Source organism: Dreissena polymorpha, chromosome 6 (assembly GCF_020536995.1).
Source record: "Dreissena polymorpha isolate Duluth1 chromosome 6, UMN_Dpol_1.0, whole genome shotgun sequence".
Taxonomy (NCBI): Eukaryota; Metazoa; Mollusca; class Bivalvia; order Myida; family Dreissenidae; genus Dreissena; species Dreissena polymorpha.
Genome location: NC_068360.1, coordinates 12,238,730 through 12,262,931, shown reverse-complemented (window position 1 = coordinate 12,262,931; position 24,202 = coordinate 12,238,730). Strand labels below are relative to the sequence as shown.

At 34.6% G+C, this 24,202-nt stretch overlaps 1 protein-coding gene across 1 annotated transcript in view; it reads right to left on the bottom strand.

Annotated features, from left to right (window-relative positions):
* LOC127834241 (tumor necrosis factor ligand superfamily member 10-like) overlaps positions 1–16,643 on the bottom strand; it is a 154,109-nt gene extending 137,466 nt beyond the window's left edge. Inside the window, exons 1-5 of the mRNA XM_052359922.1 lie at positions 16,552–16,643; positions 15,601–16,223; positions 15,301–15,337; positions 15,015–15,143; positions 13,417–13,550 (exon numbers count right to left, since the gene is read on the bottom strand). Coding sequence (XP_052215882.1) covers positions 13,417–13,550; positions 15,015–15,143; positions 15,301–15,337; positions 15,601–16,131 — 831 coding nt within the window. The 5' untranslated portion in view covers positions 16,132–16,223; positions 16,552–16,643. The remainder of the gene's footprint in view (positions 1–13,416; positions 13,551–15,014; positions 15,144–15,300; positions 15,338–15,600; positions 16,224–16,551) is intronic.
* Positions 16,644–24,202: the final 7,559 nt, after the last annotated feature.

Here is a 24,202-nt window from a genome sequence, read left to right as displayed (position 1 = left end):
ACTATTACATGTCACTACATACCAAATTTGGTAGCCCTATGCCTTATGGTTAAGGACAAGAAGAGTTTTAAAATTTTCACAAAATAGGCACTTTATAAGCATATAATTGATTTTGTGGCCCCCGGGGCAGGGTCAAATTTGACCCCTGGGGCATAATTTGAACAAACTAAGTAGAGGACTATACAATGTCACTACATACCAAATTGTGTAGCCCTAGGCCTAATGGTTATGGACAAGATTTTTTTTTTAAGTTTTCACAAAATAGGCATCATATAAGCATATGTTCAATTTTGTGACCCCCGGGGCAGGGTCAAATTTGACCCTAGGGATTAAATTTGAACAAATTTGGTAGAGGACTATTAGATGTCACTATATACCAAATTTAATAGCCCTAGGCCGGATGGTTATGGACAAGAAGATTTTTGAAGTTTTCACAACATAGGCCTTATATAAGCATATGTTCAATTTTGTGATCCTCGGGGCAGGGTCAAACTTGATCCCAGGGGCATAATTTGAAAAAACTTGGTAGAGGAGTATAAGATGCCACTACATACCAAATTTGGTAGCCCTAGGCCCAATGGTTATGGACGAGAAGATTTGTAAAGTTTTCACAAAATATACCCGATATAAGCATATGTTCTATTTTGTGACCCCCGGGGCAGGGTCAAATTTGACCTCAGGGGCATAATTTGAACAAATTTGGTAGAGGACTATTAGATGTCTCTACATACCAAATTTGATAGCCCTAGGCCCAATGGTTATGGACGGGAGATTTTGAAAGTTTTCACAAAATAGGCCTTATATAAGCAAATTTTCAATTTTGTGACCCCCGGGGCAAAGTCAAATTTGACCCCAGGGGCATAATTTGAACAAATTTGAAAGAGGTTCACCCCAGGGGCAAAGTCAAATTTGACCCCAGGGGCATAATTTGAACAAATTTGAAAGAGGTTCACCCCAGGAACATTCCTAAGAAATTTCATCAGAATTGGACCAGTAGTTTAGGAGAAGATGTTTAAAGGAAAAGTTAATGCACGGATGCACGATGGACACAGGACCTTTGGCCAGTGGAGCTAAAAATCAAATTAAACATTTAGTTTTGACGTAAAATCAGTTTTTATATGCAAGTGTCTATTTCACTTATAAATTAAAACAGCATATTTTACATTATTGAAAAGATTATTCCAAGCTTGATGTCATATTTCAACTTTGCATAGTGTAGTTAATTGAACATTGTATTGAACTGTATGGGCAGCCATATTTTTTAATTTATGTATGTTGTATTATACAAAATGCATTATTTCTACCACAAGTAGACCCTATAAGGCCTACTGCTACTAAATAGGCACTGATATGAATTTGACACTGTTTTTGATGCTCATACAAAACTTTAATTATTACTTCACTTTAGTATATTAAATATTTGCAAGTAATTGTTCAACATTTTTTGCAAAGAGTGTCTTAATTCATTTGAAAATATACTTAAAACAAACTAAAAATGCATTTTAACATACCTTTTTCTTGGTAAAGTGTATTTGGGATGATAAAAAATACACTTGAAGAGTATTAATGCTGGAAATATGCAGAAAAAAATACATTTGTTTCTGTTAGAAGTGTGTCTGGTCTGCATTTTTAAGTGTATTAAATGCACATCAAATGCAGATAAATACAATGCCAATACTGTTACATGTATTGTAATGGACATAAAATGCACTTGCTCTTGTAATTAAATGCTTTAGTGAATTGAAATAACCTTTTTATAACGATTTAACAATTAATAATACCTTTTTATATAAATTTTCTTTTGAAATGTGACACTTAATTGATTTTTGCACCACTAGTAAGAGATATAATTTGTGCTCATAATGCTTTATCATTACACTATATAATATCATTTGTTGTATGAAAATTACCCGTAAAATTCGTGTGAAAGCTCAAGAGATCAATAGCAGCGTGCTATACCCTGCTCCTTTTTACATGACTTGATTGTATTTAGTCCCCAATTCTACATGGCCAAGGGCAAATTAATGTGCAGATTTGAAAAATAAGACATAACTGGGATCCAATAGGCAGACTTTCATATTACTTGTATTTAATTTAAATCATGATCTGAATTGCTCTTTGGCAAATCTTCGTTGGTCACAGTATTCAACTGAATTTTGTTCACGTTGTAGTGATTATATTTTCAATATTTATCAGACATCATCTTTCTTCAAAAGTTTAACATGATTGCTTGGTTAATTTAGAAACAAGATCAATGCATCATAACATAAAATGAAAAAATGTGTAATAGTAAAAATGGCAGCCAAAAGGCACTAGATTATCTGCCTTAAATCTGAGACGTTATGTTGATGTATTGGAATTTCTCATAAATAATGTGTTCCATATTTGTATAATTGTATAGTCGCATGCATGAGTGTTGTCAATGTCACAATACCAATTAAAGCCTATAATTTGTTGAAAAGTTAACATGCAATAAGTTTAATGTAATTAAGTGACAAATAGTTTTACTGATTTGGTTGGATGCATATATGCAGATATATCATGGTTTGTGCAGAGGACAGTACCAAAACAATAGCTGTCTCCGAAGGATGACATACGCCCCTGATAAACGCTTTGATAGAAGTTATGAGCATTTTTCAAAACCTAAACGCCGACTCTAAGTTCAATGTCAAAGGGGTCAAAATTTGTGTGTGTATGGGAAGGCCTTGTCCATATACACATGCATACCAAATAAGAATGTTACATCTGAAGCGACATAGAAGTTATGAGCATTTTTTCGAAACCTAAATGCAAAGTGTGACGGATAGACAGACGGACAGTGCGATCACTATATGCCCTCCTTTGGGAGCATAAAAATGTGTATCACATTGTTTTCGTAAATTAGTAATGTAGTTAAAAGAACAGAATCATCAATTATAAAGTTATTGATTATAAAGTGTTGCTGGCATATTTGGTGCATTCATAAGAAGGTCCCTGTTTTCTCCCCACTGGCACCGAGCGAGGGTTCTCAAAATCTTTTAACAATATGAATAAGTACATATAGGCAGGGATAAAAATTAGTGGTTGCCCATGAGCCCGGGGCAACTAGATTTTGACCCGGGCAACTCAACTTCAAATGTTGATAGTCCGGCTGGGCGACTAGCTTTTTTAAAGCGTTAAATTAAATATTTTAAAACCAAAGATCAATTATCTCTTTAATAATATTCATGTATTTAGGTCTAGGAAATGATTCAACCAGACACATAATAAGACAAAATGCATTAAACATGTGTCCCATAAGCAATGTTGTTGTTTAATTATCTATTATTTAATTGTAAGAAAGTATTATACACCTGACACGACATGTACATGATTCTGGGCTCGTTAAACGTTAGCTGGGCAACCAAAATGCTAAAGATGGTTGCCCGTTCGGGCAACCAAGTGTAAAAACTTAGTTTCAATCCCTGATAGGGTCGAGAAAGCCTTGTTGATATGGGGGCTAAACACCTGAAATCAAAGCGACCCAGGTTAAAGGCCGAGGCCAAATAAATAAACCAGAGGTCGCATGAGCCTGCTATACTCTGAACAAGTATTGTTTCTTCTAAGAAAACTGGCTTAAGTGTCTTACTAAGCTTTAGACTTTGAGTTTCAGTGCAATCTATCTAAAATAAATTGGTTAAATTAAATAATAATTTGTAAAAAATATACATTCTGCACAAATTCAATTATTTACTTTACCTGTGACTGTGTGCATGAATCATTTCAGTCTTGATGGTTAGTGAACTATGTCAAAAGCACCATAGCTATGAAACACTTATATTTTGAATATTGCAATGTTCCACAGAAATGATGCTGATGATAATTCTACACGATCATGACATGAAAAATGATGAATTATTATATATATTTCTAAATTCCATTTCCACCAACAATTCGGTTATTCCACTACCAGTTCACATGCTTCGTACACAGTTGAAAATAACACTATTCCACTCAACAACCGTGACACATGTACTCAATTTTTCAACTTTTCGCAATTAAGGGGGCCTTTTCACAGATTTTGGCATTTTTTAAACTTATTCATTACATGCTTTATATTGATAAATGTAAACATTGGATCGTAAAAGCTCCAGTAAAAAATCAAGAAAAAAAATAAAAAAAGGAAAAGAACATTGCCCGGAGCAGGTTTCGAACCAGTGACCCCTGGAGTCCTGCCAGAGTCCTGAAGTAAAAACGCTTTAGCCTACTGAGCTATTCCGCCAAGTATACAATCTTAACGTATTTTATACCTTATATAAGCAATCTTCGTAGTTTCACAAAATTTAACGACAAAAACAGAACTCTCCAAATTATTCAATCGTTTCGCGTTGCAACGCTTTATAATTTTTAGGTTTTAAAATCGTCAAAAGATGCATATAATGGCTATATTATAGCATGGTTAATGTTCAGTATTACTGTTTCCTCACAAATACCATAACTAAAACGAAAACTTACGAATCTGAAACAACTTTTTTCAATTTTGTCAATTAACCAAAGCGTGAAAAGATCCCTTTAAAATTGTCTTCTACTGTTATTGTTGTTGTTGTACTTTTGAAAGTAGTTCGAAAGATGGCGACTATTAACCCAGAGATTGATTTATGAAATAAATCGTCTGCTGATCCAGAGTGGCATATTAAGTCAAATAAAGTGTCAGTCGCTGCAATTGTCTGTTTACTCGTCGATAGTGTAGGCCTAGATGTAGAATCTATGTTGACATCGCCGCCACATCGGATTTTGATCATTTTCTTTCGAAAATAAAATGAATTATATTCAAGTAAAATCTTCTTTTCGCGGTCGTAATGTGTTACAATTCGCATGCTGCGTAAAATTGAAATGAGGCATATGGTGATATTTTTACTAGTTTTACAGTTCAAATTGTTTTGATAATCGGGGGAAACAAAGACAAGTAACAATTAGCCAATCTTTCCGTACATATGACTTATTTCCAAACATTCTGACCAAGCACAAAAGCATAAGCGGAAAATAAACAACAACTACGAAATGAATTAGTGTGCAATGTCATGTCATAATACTCAATACTTGACAAATAGTTACGTAATTGTTTTTCATCACTAATGATAACGTATTCATTCCGTCTATGTCTCACACTCTTGTAGCTGTATTAGGCCTAGTGCTTGTAAAAAGGGATATGTTCAAGTAAAGCAACTACATTAAACAGGCACTCTCTATTGCCAAAAATGTTATGATGCAAGGTAAATTATATATGTGTTATATGCATAGCTGTATATTACAATATTTTCTTATATTACGCACAAAGAAAGCTATATTTTATTGTCATGTAAGAAATGGGCATGAGGCTATTGTTCTTGCTTTAATGTGTTTGCGAACCGCAAGTTTGCCGTTTATACTCTAATCATATGCGATAGGGATTGATTTACCCCATTCTGTATTTCCTTTAAATTCCTATTATTAATTTATTAAAAAATAAGACATTTTAATAAACAAAAGTGACGTGTTTGTTCGTTTTAATTTATTTTATTATTATTAATTTACTAATTCATTGCTTCAACCCACAGATATAAGCGGTTAAACATGTACAATGCCATCTGTGTAGAATACATAATCTGATTGATGGATGTTATTACATAATAACATTTCAAATTAAAACTGGATGAAAAACGACCAGGAAGTATACATGATACATATAAATTGGTCCAATCTAGGCCAATATCAGTAGCTATACATTAACACGTGTGTGCAGGTCATTATAAAAATATTACTTAGCAACAGACAGAGCATCATAGCAAAACGTGCTTCAACCAATTTTGAACAAACCGAAATATGTTAAACCCGGTTCGTCTCTCGACAAAAATCCGTTTTGGATACTTCAACATAACCAGGTCGCCTTTATTGAGTTGAACGGAGTCACCGACGTAGCTCGTGTAACGGCCGTAGTATTTTTATGTTCCCAGCACTAATGGACGTCACTTCGCAACAACTCTTCATCGCCTAGCGGGTATATGAAGTTATAGCGGAAGACGGAATGAAATAGCGAATGCGCAGGGCTTTGAGGGTCTAGCGATAATTCCGGGTTGTAGTATATTAGGAAGCCGACCTGGCTGTACAGGAAGTAACGACCGGACTCCAGGATTACAAGTGAACGGTTGTCGGAGGAGAGTCGGATGTTGGTCAAGTGAGTTCCTGGTGCCGCCGATCCGATACTCCAGTTCCGGATACGTCCGTCCAAGGCTTATAAATATCAGCATAAGGGTGATGTATGCAAACGGGAATGTATTTTTAAACGGAACCTGTCGCTGTCAGTAACAAGAACGTCATGGTCGTGTGTACGCTCAACGCCTGTGGGTGTAATGGTTGTGAGTTTGTTGTTTTTTTGATCGCGAATAACATTCATTTGATACGAAATGACTGTAATATGATCTTTTTTCTATTTTCAAAAATCGAGATAAAGCTCTAAACGGCTTTAACATATTGCTGTACATAATTTAAAGCTCGAGCTGCGAAGCATTTTTTCCGATTCGAACAGCTATGCTTTTTACAATTTTGCACATTGAGTAAACTGCACGATAAAAAGTATCGTTGTTACTTCATTGCTGTTTTATGCACAACACATTTCAAGACAGCAGTATACACTAAGGTCGAACATTTACATCATAAAATATCATATTAATCGAAATGCAGACATGTCTTTAAAAATAGTATATTGGTTACTTGAAAAATAAAAAATAGGTTACTTAAGATCGGTTACGTTAAAAATAGTATATCGGTTACCTGATTCGATAATGCGAATACAGCCTATAGAATTCATGGAAGCTCGAAACAGCTTTTCGAATACTACATTTAACAATGTTTAACATAAAATGATACGGCTGAAGGACACATGATATGCTAGGTGCTCATGCGCGATTTCTGAAAGGAGGGGTTTCTATTTCCTATGAATCACACTGTCCAATCAATGCAAACTTCTTCATATTGAACGAGGCAAGACAAGCCGAAAACAAAGAATATTGGTGATATCATGTGAACATGTCCTTTTAAGGGTGCCGCTAAAATTACATATCGTTTCTTGATATAACGTTTAAACAAATATTATCTTGGTATTATTTATTTGATCGAGAAATGAACCGCAATATAATATATTTTTATAAAAATATTATTGCATTACTATATTTATTATTACTTTATAATTTAACTTCGTGATATGAATGTTTTCATTATTTGGATGTTCATTATCGAGACATTCATTTAAAGCCATTCTCTTGATAAATTATATAACAATATACAATAAATAAAAGGGGAAACCATATCCCAATAGTTTTGGTATAGAATAAGTACCAAAAAAAAACAAATTAATATATATTACTTTAATTTCTGCGTACTTTACTTAACTGCTAAAGTAGTATTATAACTTTAAACACGAAACTTCCCTACTGCGTCATATGCAAAGTTTGATCACATACTCAAGGGTCCTAAAATGGAAAAGAAGATAAGAAAATAGTTACATGTACTTACACAGGTTGGTCGGCTTGGGACCGGCCAGCATGTGCGCTGATACGTTGCTGAACGAGTTACCAGATGGAATGTACGGGGAACCAGAACTGTTGCAATTTCCGGATAGCCTATTCTCTGCATTTATGGCATCTATGTTCAAGCAAAACGCAAATTGTAAACATGCAGACTGGTAAATGATGTGTTCATGAACATCACTTGGAATTGCATGGCGAACTTAAATATTGCATTTCAAGATAAAACAACAAATATAGAGACTGTGCATAGAGTATTCTTGTACCTTGAGCGCATTTTTCTAATTGTTTTCTCTTTGCAAACTGAAAACAAAAGTTAGGTCAATGATACATCAATTTAAATAAAACGTATGACATATTTCATGTTCTCATATATAAGCTAATTATTCAAATGATTTGGCCGTAGTTTTAAACGAACATTTGCTACCAAAAAAAAAAATTGAAAAGGTTAGAAAACAGAAAATATAGAAAAATAGAAAAATTAGAAAATATAGAAAAATATAGCGTTAGAAAATAGAAAACCGAAGCGGCGGATGCAAACATTTGTTGAAAGATAATTAGAATCAGTCTATGTCATGTTTTGACATCCACGCAGAACATGTGATATACCTACCAGATTAAGGAAAATAGCAGTTTTTGCACAACAAATTTGTTGTCCGTTTTTAACGTGTTTTAGCAGTTGGGCGACATCCGGTGTGTCTTCCGGATATGGACCCAGTGAAAGTTCTGCGCATGGCATACACAGCGCAGCGTTCTCTTCCAACTGCGCAAGTCTGTTGCGCAGATTTTCCGCTGTCGTCTGCAATTCTTTAATTGTCGTCTGCTGACTGACATTCATGCCTATTGCAGTTAAAGCTACAACAGCACAACTAACAAACATAATTGCAACAATAATAACTATTTTTGTCATTTTCTTCAATCTTATCAAATTTAGTTCACACTTGTCGTCATGTTTCTTCTTGCGTACTTGTTCATCTTAAAAAACTGCCCGGCAATTTGGAGCTCTAAAGTGACCGTTCCCCATCAAAGTCGGCGGTGTGATTTCTTCATATTGCGTATCCATTCGTGACTCCGTTCGCCCAAACTCAGCATACAGTCCTTTTCTCGCAGTCGACATTTTAGTACTCTCCAGTGCTTGTTGAAATCAAGCGGTTGTCACGCGTTTTATATGGCTTTCAGATGGACCGCCTGTATTTTAAAATGTAAAATGCAAAGCTAATTTAAAGAACACTCGAAACTCCTTTGAGTTTAAACAACGCTTTTCGTATTCTATATATCTAATGTTAATGTCCATATTTCAAATTCAAATAACGGTAAGGAAACGTCTTTGTAACGAGCTACACACATTCAAGTTGTTAAAAGTCAGTCTTACAAAATCACTTTATAAATAGAAATACTTTAAAGTTGAAAACAAATAGACAATCGTATTATTTATCGAGCTAGTGAGCTGATGTAATTAGTATACAACAAATGAGCATGCATATAAATTGATCATAAACGGTGAAGAACAGTTTGCATAATTTCACATCTAATGTGATAGCTGTAAAAGTTACATCAATATATTATAATTTGACATCCACTGTTATTTATATATGTAATTCTCTCCAATCAAATGTGAAATATTCATGTTTCAACAGCGTTAACCAAATTATAAATGTTTCTGCCATGTAAATCTTTCTTCACATAATAAGTGAAAATAAACTGAAGTAAGGTACATACATCAATACATGTATACAAAATAACACTACTAATCTACAGATTATTCAGTCGTATTTTGATTTTTCAAAAAATATACCAAATATATTTAATACCGTTCAATGTTTGTTAAAAAGGTTTCAAAATGAACTGCGCAGGCATCACAAATAAATGTTAACTAAAATTTAATCGCACCACACGTATACCCACGTCCTCAAATTACACTTTAATAAATTACAGGTTGCACTACTTCAACATAACGTCTAACGTTATGAACGAATGCGCTTTATACTTCCTGGTTTAGGGAATTGTTCTTCCATGCAAAACTGACATCGATTGGTTGGAAAGAAACTTACCGGTGTTTAATAAAATATATTTTAAAATTGTGTAAGGAACGTGTTATAAGTTTCTCTTTCAAATGGTAATCAAATTTATTTGAATTGTTATGTGGCTTATTCCCCCGACGCGTTTGACAAATATATCAAAAGTTTATTGCTGTGTTCAATATATTACAGTTTAAATCATACGGTAGACATAATTGCACAGTGTTATATCAGTGCGTTTCATGGGTGACGGACGCTTGGAATGATGTTTGCGGGTACACTATCGCTTGTGAAGAGTCGGCAGAATTCAAACGCAGTTGTGCTAATGCGGCAGTTAAAACGCCTTATGCTTAGAGAACAAATGCTCAATAATCGCGAGAATAAAATATGATTTTCGACGTTCTTGCCGTTATAAAGCTCATTCTTCATTCAAATCCCTGCGGTGGGCTTTAACGAAAGACCAAATTTTTTTAAAGCGCCTTGGTATCGAAAAGGACCAAAAATTTATGTTTTGTTTTTTTAATCAAAATGTGTAATTCAATTAAAAAAATGATTCTGGCAAATAAACATGAATACATTTGCGTTCGGTATTTCCTACGGAATACCGTAAGGGCCATCGTGGTAACACATTAAAATCCAGAGGGCGATAATGCGAGAACGCGAGAGTACGATGACGAGAATGCGACAATACGATGACGACAGTGCGACAATACGATGGCGAGAATGTGAGAACGCGATGGCGAGAATGCGATAGTAAGATGACGAAAATGCGACAGTGCGACAATACGATGGCGATAGTACGATGGCGACAATGCGATAGTCATATCGTACTGTCGCCATCGTATCATCGCATTCTCGCCATCGCGTTCTCGCATTCTCGCCATCGTATTGTCGCACTGTCGCCATCGTATTGTCGCATTCTCGTCATCGTACTCTCGCGTTCTCGCTTTCTCGCATTCTCGCCATCTCATTCTCGCAATCGTATTGTCGCACTGTCGTCATCGTATTGTCGCATTCTAGTCATCGTACTCTCGCATTGTCGCCATCGTACTATCGCACTGTCGCCATCGTATTGTCGCACTGTCGTCATCGCACTGTCGCATTGTCGTCATCGTACTATCGCGTTCTCGCCATCGCGTTCTCGCATTCTCGCCATCGTATTGTCGCACTGTCGTCATCGTATTGTCGCATACTTGTCATCGTACCTTCGCGTTCTCGCATTATCGCCCTCTGGATTTAAATGTTTCCAACAGGCTGACTATATGTTGCTAATAATCGGTAAGGACTACTTTAAGTTTGCATTTGGTCTTTGATGTAATTGCATTTTTGTAAGTGGTACGGTTTTGCTATTGTGTCATATTATAACTAATACGTATTTGAAGGTTTGTAAATTGTCAGTTTACATAGCTGAAGAACATGTGACAAAGCTGAAAAGCTTCACTTCTTGGTCTCACTTAAGGGCTTTCCTAATAGGCTAACTCATCTGAAAAAAAAGTTTACGGCATGCCTCTTGAAAATGTGTTGAAATGTTGTGCCGCAAATTTTATATATTTACTTTAACACTCTAAATTTATGTATACTGTAATAGCATAATAGCTGTGAACATTATTATTGCAGACTAGCACTCAGTCAATTCTCTCCCTTTGTATGTAGTAAAAAAGCCGCGTGTGATTCGAGAATGGAATAAATTTATATCATTTTCTAAATTACTGAACACATTCATGATATAATTTTTTAAAACGAAAAAACAAACAATTATGTCAATTGTAAAGCGACAATGTTGTACCACCATGCTCATCAAATGTTTTTAAACAGAGGTTAATCAAACAACGATGGCTTCACTGAAAGATATTTAAAATTATGCGAAATTGTCCAGTCTTTGTAGAAAATAAACAAAGATATTTCCTCCTTTTAATATGGGTATACTTATACAATAAGGTGTGTGGAATATATCTCAAGAACTGTTGAAGGTATTCAAATGAAACTTCATTTTGTGATCGAGGGCTTTGAGTGATAGTGCAGAGCACACGGACGATAACTCCCACTTAACCCATTTATGCCTAGTGGACTCTCCCATCCTTCTAATTTGGATCAACTCATTTCCAAAATTAGGGATGTCTAGGATATTTATTTCTATATTTAGAATATTTCTTACAGAAATTCCTTTAAGCAAACAGCGCAGACCCTGATGAGACGCCGCATCTGGGTCTACGCTGTTTGCCAAGGCCTTTTTTCTAGACGCTAGACATAAATGGGTTAAGGATGTACATAGTCATTGCCGTGTTTATATGTTTTCTTGTATAAGTTTAAACGAAGTCTAAAAAATACTGGCATCGTTGTATTATTTACAATAGAATGTGCCTTTGTATAAAGTATAGAAATTCATATGGGTAGGTCGCCTGTTCTCACTTTTGTGTCAAGTTGAACACGGCTAAAATTTAATTTTTGGTAATATATACATATGATTGCAAAGCCTTGGAGGGATAAAAACAAAAGTTTTTTGCGAAAATTTATATGTTATGTCAGATACGTTATGCCTATTTCTTAACAAAACAAACTTATAAGTTCCTAAATGAAGATATCGTTTATAAAACGTTTATTTATTTAAAGCGTTCAAATAATGAACTAACAACAGAATATAGTTATTATTTCAACACATGCATTTATCATGTCATAACAATTTGAGCACATCTGTATATTACTGAACGCAATACAAAAACATAAAACGAACAAATCAAAATTCGAACTATTCTTAAATATACAACAATTGAATTATAAATATTACAAACAACACTTTGAGTTAACTTCTTCGATCCAACCCATAACATAAAATAGCATAACTAATACAAATACTATAACTGTTATGATGTAAAAGGTATTATATACCCGATGTATACTTTAATTATGTAACATCGTTTTGTTATACAGTATTCAAACTACCTATGGGCGCTCTTACACTTAGCACGCTGCACGTTACTTCAAACATCTTTTGAAATTACAAGTGTTCATTGAATCACCAGACAAGACATGTTGTCTGAAACAAAAGTGATCTTTTTTTTCAAATGTACAATTGTACAACAAGATTTCAAGATTACGACGTCCGAAAACAGCTGGAATGCAATCCGTTAATTCAGCAAGAACGTATTGAGTTTCAAAACATTGACCTTATTGGACTCACATGTGTATTTTCTTTATCTTTCTGGAAATTGTAAACCCTCACGTTGTAAGATAATAATTTCGTTGCATTTTTTAGCAATTTGACCTCGTCGCCTTGTTACTATTATGCGCTTATTCAATAAGTTCTTACGTCGTTTGTTGATGTTGTTTTGGGGGGAAATATTTTTTTTACTGTTGGGCATTTTCAACGCAGCGCGCAAACCATTTGTAATCTAAAATACAACCCTGCTCTTTCTCACAATATTTAATATTAAATATGATGCCGACAGCTGAAAATTGAGATCAATATGAGGATGTAAACGTATTTGATACGGCGAATAAATGAAAGCTCTATTAAATATGATTAATAAAGTGCAATATTACTGAGCAATGCACAAAGAATCATAGCAAAGCATGATTCAACCAATTTTAAACAACCCGAAATATATTAAACCCGGTTCTTCTCTCGAAAGGAATCCGATTTTGGATACTTTGACATAGATCAGATCGCCCTTATTCAGTTGGACAGAGGCGCCTACGTAACTCGTGTAGCGTCCGTAGTCTTTCTTCTGTTCCCAGCACTGTGTGACGTCACTTTGCAACAGCTCTTCATCGCCTAACGGGTATATGAAGTTATATCGAAAGACGGAGTGGAACAAGGACTGTGCAGCGCTCCGGGAGTCAAGCGGCGTTTCCGGGTTGTAGTATATTAAGAAGCTGACCTGGCTGTACAGGAAGTAGCGGCCAGACTCCGCAATGACGACGGAGTGGTTGTCCGAGGAGAGCTTGATGTTGGTAAGGTGAGTTCCGGGAGCCACCGGGCCGACACTCCAGTTCCGGATTCTTCCGTCAGAGGCTGCGAAAGCATCAGCAAAATATAGTCTACGTACATGCCAATTGAAATATGAAACAGCTGAAGGTTGCTTTCAGTGCAAAACACTATTGCTTGTACGTCGTTTGCGTTTGTTTGTAAATGTGTGAGTATTTAATATAACACTCAATTTAATTTATACAGGTTATTACCATTTTAAAGGTTGACAGTGTGAATACACGAGGTTAATACATCACGATTTAAACCTGATTGCACTTAACAATTTAACAAATATAATGTAAGTTCAATCTGTAAAAGATTGCATAATACAATTTCACGTTATTAGACTTTGAATGGGTTAAGTACATGCACTTAACAATTAATCTTATGACAACCAAATGAACTGTGCAATCAAGTATGCCATTGATAGCTTATCCGATCTTTTAAACGTTAGTATAGACGGGCCTTTTATAAATTGCCTACTTCCTGATTTAAACTAGCGGTGTAATATATATTTGTGCGTACATTATCAACTGAAATATAATACGTCAATCGAATGTCGTATTGATAGGCCCTAATTAAAAGGGTGGACAAATGTAAGAGTTGTACGCTAAATGATAGCTGCACATCAGACGCACGAACACCAGATACTATTATCAAAATGTTTCCCATCATTTTTCTCGAACACGTGTATACCTACGTTAAAGATTAAATCATTTTCGAATTTAAGGTTATATGATAAACCTATTGTCACTAGACATAATATAATATGTGTCTTGTTCTTAGAAAACTGGGCTTAATGCATGTGCGTAAAATGTCGTCCCAGATTAGCCTGTGCATTCCGCACAGGCTAATCAGGAACGACACTTTCCGCTTAAACTAGATTTTCGGTAAAAAGGGACTTCCTTTAAACGAAAAATACCATTAAAGCGGAAAGTGTCGTCCCTGATTAGCCTGTGCGGACCCTTTACGCACATGCATTTTGCATTTTGCCCAATTTTCACAGAACAAGACACATTTGTCCAGAACACGTGCTATGCTATCTGCGCAATTGCGGCTTCTGAATTTAAATTTCTTCATTCTGCGTAACAGACTGTCAAATGTGATGTAAACATAATTAAGCCAACTAAAACGCAACGGCAAAATAAGACTGATTTCTGATAATTATTGCACACCAAATTGCTCTTTGCAGGTTTGCATCAGTTGTAAGTTAAAGATCATACCAAGAGCTATTACTAAACACATTTTTAAATGTCATAAATAAAAAGCATATATTATGTTCAAACAAGCGACATAAATTCCATGACTATAAGAAAATATCATTTAGTCAATTAGTTATCTTTTATAAAACAATAAACCGTATGTAACGTTTCGGACTGATAATTAAACAAAATACTGAAAATATGCAGTTAAGTATAAAAAAAAACCTAGTGGCACAGTGGCAACTCACCAAATGTTGCACCCATAGGGTCACGCGGTAACAAGAGAATACATCCGATTGCTACTTACACAGGTTAGAATGCTGAGGGCCAGCCAGCATATGCGCAGACACGTTGCTGAATGCGTTGCCAGTAGGAATGTTCGGGGAACCAGAACTGCTACAATTTCCGGATGGACGATTCTCTGCATTGATGGCATCTGTAGCAAAAAGTGCAGTTAATGCGCATGCAAAATCTATGTCCGTCTTATCTTTACTCGAAAACGAGTGTCAATAGGAATCGCCAATTGATCTTTAATAAGGAATTTAAAGATGAAAAGCCAAACATGTTGACAGTGCACAAAATATTGTTTTTACCTTGTGCGCATTTCTCCAGATGCTTCCTTTTTGCAAACTGCAAATATAAAATCAGAATAAATATAAATGATTGTTATAAATTTATATTTAATTATAAGCTCGATAAAATTCACGTTTTTGTATATAATCTAAGAAATCAAATCAAATGGTATGATCGAATAAAAATTTTAAATTTATAAATTATAAACTTTGAAGCAGAAGTAAATAAAAAGCCGAAACGGCGTCACAAGCAAACATCAGTGAAAAAATATAAAGAGTTTTGGTCGTTGCAATCAATAGCATAAATTATGGTCTACGTACCAGATTAAGGAATATCGACGTCTGGTTAACCGTTTTTGCGCAACAGATCTGCTGACCGTTGTCATAGTGTTTAAGCAGTTCAGCGACTTCGGGCGTGCCTTCCGGAAATGGACTCAATGATAGTTCTGCACATGGCAGACAGAGCTTAGCGTTTCCTTCCAACTGCGCAAGTCGGTTGCGCAGGTTTTCAGTTGTCGTCTGCAATTCCTCAATCGTCTTCTGCTGTCGGATGGTCATGCTAATTGCAATTAAAGCTGCGACACAGCAAACAATAAACGCAACTGAAGTACAGATAATACATGTAGTTGCTCTGAGTTTGCTAGCTCTCACTGCATTACGATCTTTGTAACCGGTTGTGTTTTTGTTTGTTCTTTGTTCGTTATCAAATACTTCCTGGCAATTTAGCGTTTTAAAGTGGCAACGCCCAGTGCAAGTTGGTTTATTGAGTTCCTGATAATTATGCGCCTCCATGCTGGATCCTGTTGTACCCCACGTGTTATCAAAATAAAGCTCTTTTGGAGCCGTCGACATCTTGTGCTATATGTGGTCTCTAAACCGTTCTCTTTGTTATAACACACAAATGTTATAATATAATTCAATTGTAAAACAGCTATCCGATCAATCTTCTGAAAAATATTTATCGAATTTCACTAAAGTTATCATAGGAGTAACACAATTTTCTATTGAAGAAATTACTTCAATAATAGTGTTATTGCAATATCTAATGCATTATAGTATCATTGCATTTTCCTTTTAAAAACATACAAAAAAGCAACAAAAAAATGTTTTTTTTTATATTTTACATATTAACACATTCTTTATTTATCCAGATAAGTGTGATGCACCTTTAATTGATAATCTTGTTAATAAGACATACACTTTAAAAAATAATTTTGAATTTCATTGCCAAAAGCAATTAAGCCCGTTTATATACAAAGTACAAAAACTTACTTTAACCGCGTTGACAAATTTCTATAACCTTAATTATTAATTTAATTCGCAAACAGCGTTTCGTTACAAATAACCCAGCACGAATAACTTCGCCAAGGTATAAAATAACGTTTGGGTGTCAAATGTGAATTGATAACCTTCATTTTCAGAAATTTGGCGTATTAATAACTACGCTATTTTCAAAGAATAGAAACTACCGGTACACAGAACGATTACCTGTGATGAAATCAAACCTATTGAAGGAACATTTTTAACCTGTTAACCCAGTTTACCTTCTGACGATATCATTTCATGACCATGGAGTTTTTAAAAACTTGTGCTAATTTTCAGAAACTGATATAAATACTAATCCGATAGACGTAATTTTAATTTGTCGGTATCCCAAGCTTTAATATGATTAGATAACGCATTATAATGGATGTGTATAATAAATGAAATACGTTCGTATGCACCTTTTAAGCATCTTTAATTGCAAGATTTAAATGATATCAACTCGTCTATTTTGTTAATTCATGATTGCAAACAACAAGTATGTATGCGAAACTTATTTATGTTTTAAATATAACTTCTGATACACATGGTTTCTATGCTAGTTATATAGGTAATGAAGACAACTACTGTACGCAAATGCTAATTAGTATTTAATAAAATAAATCAGACCGTAATGTAAGGAGATATGGCTGTAGTCCCAGTCCCATACAGCCGACGGATAAACATGGATAATGTCAACCGTGTTGTCACCGTGCACATCAGTGGTGATTCATGTAGGTCCTGTGACGTCCTGGAATTTGCCATGTTGATCCGTGATTTTCAGGGAAGATGATAGCGCCCGGGATAGACCGTATAGCTAACGCACAGGGTCCGGCGACAACAGTATTTATTCCTTAGTTGTCCGTGTGTGTCTTTGACCGACCGGGAACAGATTATAGACACCTGCCCATCAAGGACCGTGACGGCAGTTGTACGGTTGTCTCCTGTGGTACCGATGACGCAAAATTGGCGATGATATGACGACTGAGGACAAGCTGATGCGGATGAGATGTCAGCTTCTACTGAAAAAAGCTCATGTTAAGAAGAGTATTCTTATTGATAGAGCGAAGCTTTAACAGAGCTAAATAAAAGGTCGCGGAAACAAATTATTCACCAATTAATACAATTAAAAGAAGCAACATCTTTTTCATACAATGGCTTGACAAAATATCATGTATACCAAGCTAGCCTTACACACACTGAGCAAAGAATTAAACCGAAGACAAAACAGCAGGCGTCTGGCAGCTTGCATTAATTAGGCAATAACATGGCGGTACCTATCATCGGGAACAGTTACCACTCCCTGATATCCCGGGTTTTAACTTTCCACAACTGAATACCGGGGGGAGGGGGGGGGGGGGCGGTCAAGCGCAATACCCTTATCCCTGGTAAATGTAACATGTAAATGACCTTGCTCGGGCTATTAAATTGTCGTTATATGGCAATTTCATAATAACTTACCATAATGTATACCATGTAATTTATACATCTTTGCTTGCCTTTACACACTGGAAAATGTATTTTTCTTTTTTTCTTATTGTTTTGTATTTCTTAAATGCTTTTTAACACACAATTACATGCATAATGTAGATAACCTTAGATGTGATGCATTGTTTTCGTTTAATATCTGTTTACATAACATTTGTGTATTATTGTTCATATTGTATATTTATTTGCTTGCAATCTTGAAATGAAATGTAATATTCATAAGAAAAAAACATGTTTGAAACCGTGTTCTACCTTTCTTCAAAAGTTTATCACGATTTAATAAAAAAACAACTACAATGCGAATGTTTAACAACATGTTGAAATCTGGTTATTAATATGGAAACGATTTTATTTGTCATACAGTATCTAGATATACCAGTTTGGGAACGACATATGTTGAACAACTTTGACTTTCTAAGAAACAATGACGATAGCATTCAGTATTAACACGTATGGTATTAATTCGCGACCTTGAAAATAAGCTTGTCTTCGGTTGGTACATTGCAGACGTATACCAGAAAGACTTAACTAGATGTTAATCACGGATTTTCTTTACTTCGAAAATGAATTTGATCATAACCAACCTTTATTTTTGTCCAAATGTCATGTCTATTGGAAAAGATTATACACAGAAGAATTAATAGTTTTACAAATTGTTGTAACATAACTTGCTATATTCTCAGTGGCAACTCTTTTACACATATTATTTAAACTTAAATGTGTACATTTCGTAATACAAGTATACAAAAAACATCCACAGGTATGACAAACACCCTTCATTTATGATTTATCTTAGTGTGTTAGTTTTTTTCATGTTAAGACTTTTTAGATTGTTTGGATTTTGTACTAGGAATTGTACTTTTTGTTATGAACATGTATATTACTCATGACGTGTGTTTTTGAACAAGAATCCTGTATCAGTCCATATCGTACATATAATAGTGTTTGTTTTCATATTGTCATTTTAACAATAATTACATAGTTATCAAAATAGTACCTTAGATGTATAATATTTAGAAAATCGTACTCATGTTTTCCCTCAATTGTATATCGTAACTTTCTTAGTAAAACTTTATAGTCAACACTTAATTATTGCATGAAATTATTCTCGGTTTGATAAACACGGTATAGTATGGTTTTATACATGTTATTTAGAAGAGAGATTATGGAAATGGTTAAGCGCGAAAATTGCACGGGTTTGTGCTTAGGATTAAGCGCGAAAGCGCACAAGTTTTTCGTGTTTGGGTATATATGATTTGCAAATCTATTGAGTCGCCATTCGAGGGTGTATTTGACAGGTAAAAGTAATGGAAAAAGTTAAACGAAGGGGTGATAACCCCGCCCGCCCGCCCTTAATGGACATATGTGTATCTAAATAATTTGTTGCATTATTTTTACGTTTATAATTTTGCAATTATAACGTCGATATTTAGTTTATTTTCAGTTCGGCTTTTAGTCCATGTGAGATGGGATCTAAACACGAATCGATTTCTTTACCAAGAAGGTCGATGGATGTAATTTAATTTCATGATAAATATTAAAGGATCCCACATTTGCCTATAGCTGGTATATTTTATCATGATATAAGATGCGTCTATGAAAGGTACTTGTTAACAGATTTTCTTTAAAAAAAAAATAGCAGATCTCTACTGGACCAAATAAACAACGTTATATTTATCGACCTATTTAATTATTGATGAAAAATGTTACAAACACTCTCTAATTCTAACTAATCAGTTGATATTAGACATCAATAAGTGGAATTTTTTAATGTTTTTTCTTAGCCTGAAGTAGTATTTTGCATTATGATTTTTACCGTTTTTTAGAATAGTCAGTTTGCTTAGCTGTGATTAAAACCCTTCAAATATTTGACATATTGGTTGCAATATGTAGATACAAAACCAACAATTATTTTCATCAAATAACAAGTGAAAAAACACAGACCTGGTGTTGTTCAAGCGGTAACAGTATGTTATAAAGAAAGCGGACATATTTGAGAAATCAGGCAAACAAGGTCTATTACACATTGTTGTGTTTTCAGCATATGGCACGTGTGCTTTCTTTGAGATCTCTCATCATCTGTTACCTGCTTTGCAACATCCGAACAAATCACTTTGACTGTACATTATAAAAATAATATATTCGTGTTCATTAATGCACACATTATATTGAAATTATTTTTTCTCACTTTTGGGAGTGTTTCTGTTCACTCAATCTCCTAGAGCTTAGCCTCTAGGCAAATAAATAATATAATAAATTAGTTCCGTTAGTCATCTTACTATTTAGTTATACAACTTGAAATTATCTCATATTAGCCACGACTCGTCAGTAGGAGAGGACCATGGCTTACCACAGCATGTCAATGACAAGCTGGCTTCTTGTTCTGCTGCTCACCACCGTTGGGACTGTTAAAGCGAGACATGATCGTAAGAACTTCTATTTTAAATGTCAAATTAATTTGCATTTTAGTTCTGATAAATTTTATGTAATCATAGAATCGAAAGTAAGGTTAATTTTGTGAATTTGTGAATGTCTAGGTAATATATTGCATTATTAATTTTGTGTTAATATCTAGATATAAGAGATGTATGAAAAACATATTTAGTACTAGTAGTAATAGTTGTTGGAGTAGTAAACTTATTTTTCGGTAAGTTTTAGTAGCAAGTTTTTGTAATTGTTGTTGTTATATTTAAAATACATTAGCTGACACGAGAGAGGAGTGTGATCTTGGAGGAGGTAATATGTGCGAGGACGCTGAGTATGGAATAGAATGCATTCATGGTGTTTCTACCGAGAGTCTTACCGACGGAATATGTCAATGCCCAGGCAAGATATTTGTTTGAATCTGGAAAATTGTTTTAATCTGTATTTTATTTCAAATCATATTGTTTCCCATATAATTGGTTTGAACAATTTTTCCCTAATCGCCATGTGTTCTATGTCTAGTTAGGCATCTTTGACACGCCGTTCTTACATTTTATTTTCAGGAGTCGTTGGTTCATTATGCAACAACAATATCCAATGTCAGCAAATGGATGAAATCTCGATTTGCTTGGAAATTAGTCAAACTACTACTGAAGCAACTCGTCGTAAAAGATCTGAAACGGAATCAAGATGCGCATGTCGTGGTACACCGAGTGTAATAGCTTGGTGTCAAACAGGTACGTGATTTTTACCTATTGGCTATGTTAATACCATGTTTTCAGCGCCACTTGCTTGATCTAGCATGATTCACAAATTCACCTTTATTCATATTCATACACAAAATGTACCCTTTTCAGTAACGTTATTCATATGAAAAATTACGGCATTTTTTAATTGATGCGTAATTCGATGAAATAGATTTGTGTGTAATACTCAAGAATCAATCTTAGTATTTTATTTAGTTATAAACACAGTGCTTTCAAATCCATAAGGTAGTCTTATCAGCTAATACAACACTCGGGAACTCTAAGAGATCGAAGGCCCTGAAATTAAAAAAAAAAATTCCACACGTCCAATATATCCTCTTTGTTCGACCTAACTGTAAAGCCAATGTCATTCTTCTTCAATAAGTGTAAACCATTACATAAAGGGAGGTATTGTCAATTTATTGGGGTCAAACCATTTTGTTTAACGGCAAAGACGGGTGTTCACATCCATTAAATAATTGTATTATGTCATCCAATGCGAATAAAAATACACCAATTAATCATAATACACTGATGAAACAATAATCAAAGTGAATGGCTGAATGGACGTTTACATATTTTGTCAATTTGTACATACGGACTTAACCTGAGTGAATCATAGACATGTCCAACAAAAAAATGCTTTTTAACGTTATCAGCATTTTTGTCTTTAAAAAGTCTCAAGAGGTTAGGCCGTAAAGTTCTTTTGAAATTCAAATGTCATACATTCAGACGATAATGGTTAGACACTGTGTATATATTGTAATAAAATAGGAAATAGACTTGCATTCTAAGATAATAATCAATTCACGAAATTCGAGCATTTGCTTTTGATGTTTGATGTTTACAATTTTATTAACGTGTGTATTTGCATGAAGCCTTTACTGGTTCCGAAATTTGATGTCAACCCAAGTCAGTATTTAACACAAACGAGCGTTTGATTATCCATCATCATTATACGCAGAAGCAATACTTTTACAATTATTATCATCATCAACATAATTATCGTCATCTTTACTCATTGAGGCCTTTAAAGGACCAACGATTTGTCAAATATTGATACATTTACACAGATACGTAATTTGGCTTTAAACATATTATATTTTTAATGGTATAATTTAACGTTGTCTGAGGTCATAAAAAGCAGCGTTTACACGTTTTGATTCAATTAAAAAATATTGAAATCAACAAGAGCATTTGTTTAAAGACACGCCAAAAAGCACACATAGAAAAAAATCAAGAACACATTAGAACTATTGAATATAAAAGAAAACCAAATGTGCTTATTCTTTAAAATGTTGCATATCTGTCTTTAATCTATTAATATTCGTACTGTTTAGGCAATTGTTCACTTTCCTTAAATAAAGGACAAACTAATTGTTTATAATGAGAATGTTATACTGCTCCAACAGCTGGAGTTTCACTTATTTATATTACAGATGGAAAACCTGGCGGCAGGTGTGACGGTAACAATGATACATGCTCCAAGGACAAGAACGCTGTTTGTGATCCTATCGCAAAGCTGTGTACATGTAGGCCTGGCACTGACATTGTGAACGGCGTGTGTACCTAACATAAGTACAAATAAGGGTTCGTGTTATTTCTTGTACATTTTGTTCCATGTACCAAACAAATCAATTTTCATGCAAAGTAGTAGGTGTGTAATTATGTCTTGACTACTGGTAAAACTTGACTGCGGATGGTAAGTCGCCGGTACTGGATGTTTTATCATGCTTTAACTATAGTTGAGCAATGTTTACTGCCCTTTACTTGTTGTAAATTATAAACCTATATCATCTTAGTAATGACCTGAAATGTATATACATGTTTATCCTTGCAATAAGAGCGCATCACTTACAGTATGAGCTTTATGAATTGTGAATGCAATAATTGCACGTTCAGTTTGACTGAAGTTCTTCCTTTAGATCCATTTGATAGCTGCATTTCAGGCGGATCCTATGGAGGCCTTTGTGACACTGGCAGCAAGTGTCCATTGGACAAAAACGCGTCTTGTGACCTTAAGACCAGCATGTGCATATGTCTTGCCGATGCAGCAGCCTTCAACGGAGTGTGCGTCTTGAGTAAGCATCACTAAGAGTATCGTGGGTGTATGTTAAAATATCGCTAGTTTGTTAAGTTAGCCTCAGACCGTATGAGCTAAAAATCTCCCAGAGTATTGCACTATTTTGCTGTGAGAAACTATTCTTGCCTTTATTTAAAACTCTTACTCAATGTATAAAGTCATATGTCAATCTGCTGGCCTTGATGTCAGCGCCTTTGAACGTGTTTTATTACATGAAAGGGTGCTTTATAAATCAGGTTTATAATAATAATAATAAAGCTATAGTGTAATATAGGCGACGTCCAACATATTGCGTATACAAGGTAAAACCTCACGTGCATACATGCAAGTCTTCATAAGCGAACATACAAGTCTTCACATGCTTTCATGAAAGTTTGAGTAATGAAAGGCATGAATTGCATTCAATTTAAACATTGCCCATAGAAAGCAACTAATAGTTAATATGGGTATTTGCATTTCTAATAACCATAATGGTGTTTAATTTATTGAAAACCTTTTTAGATACAGAACAAATATGGTTTTCTGGCTCGCTTTATTTTTTACGACACCATGACCCATAATTTATTCGAGATTATCTCAAGATTTATACATATTTATGGTATCTATTCGAAAAATGCTAGTTTACACCACCTCACAAATCATTACGGAACATGAAAAATATATATTATATCTCGTCTTTATTGATCTAAAAACGTTCTATAAATCTACTCATAAATGAAATGCACTATAGCTAGATCGACGAAATTTATTTATGTTATTCTTCAGACAAAAAATGTGATGTTTAGGTAACACCAGCTGTTGTTACAGAAATCATTAACCCATGTATGCCTAGTGGACTCTCCCATCCTTCTATATTGGATCAATTTATTTTCAAAATTAG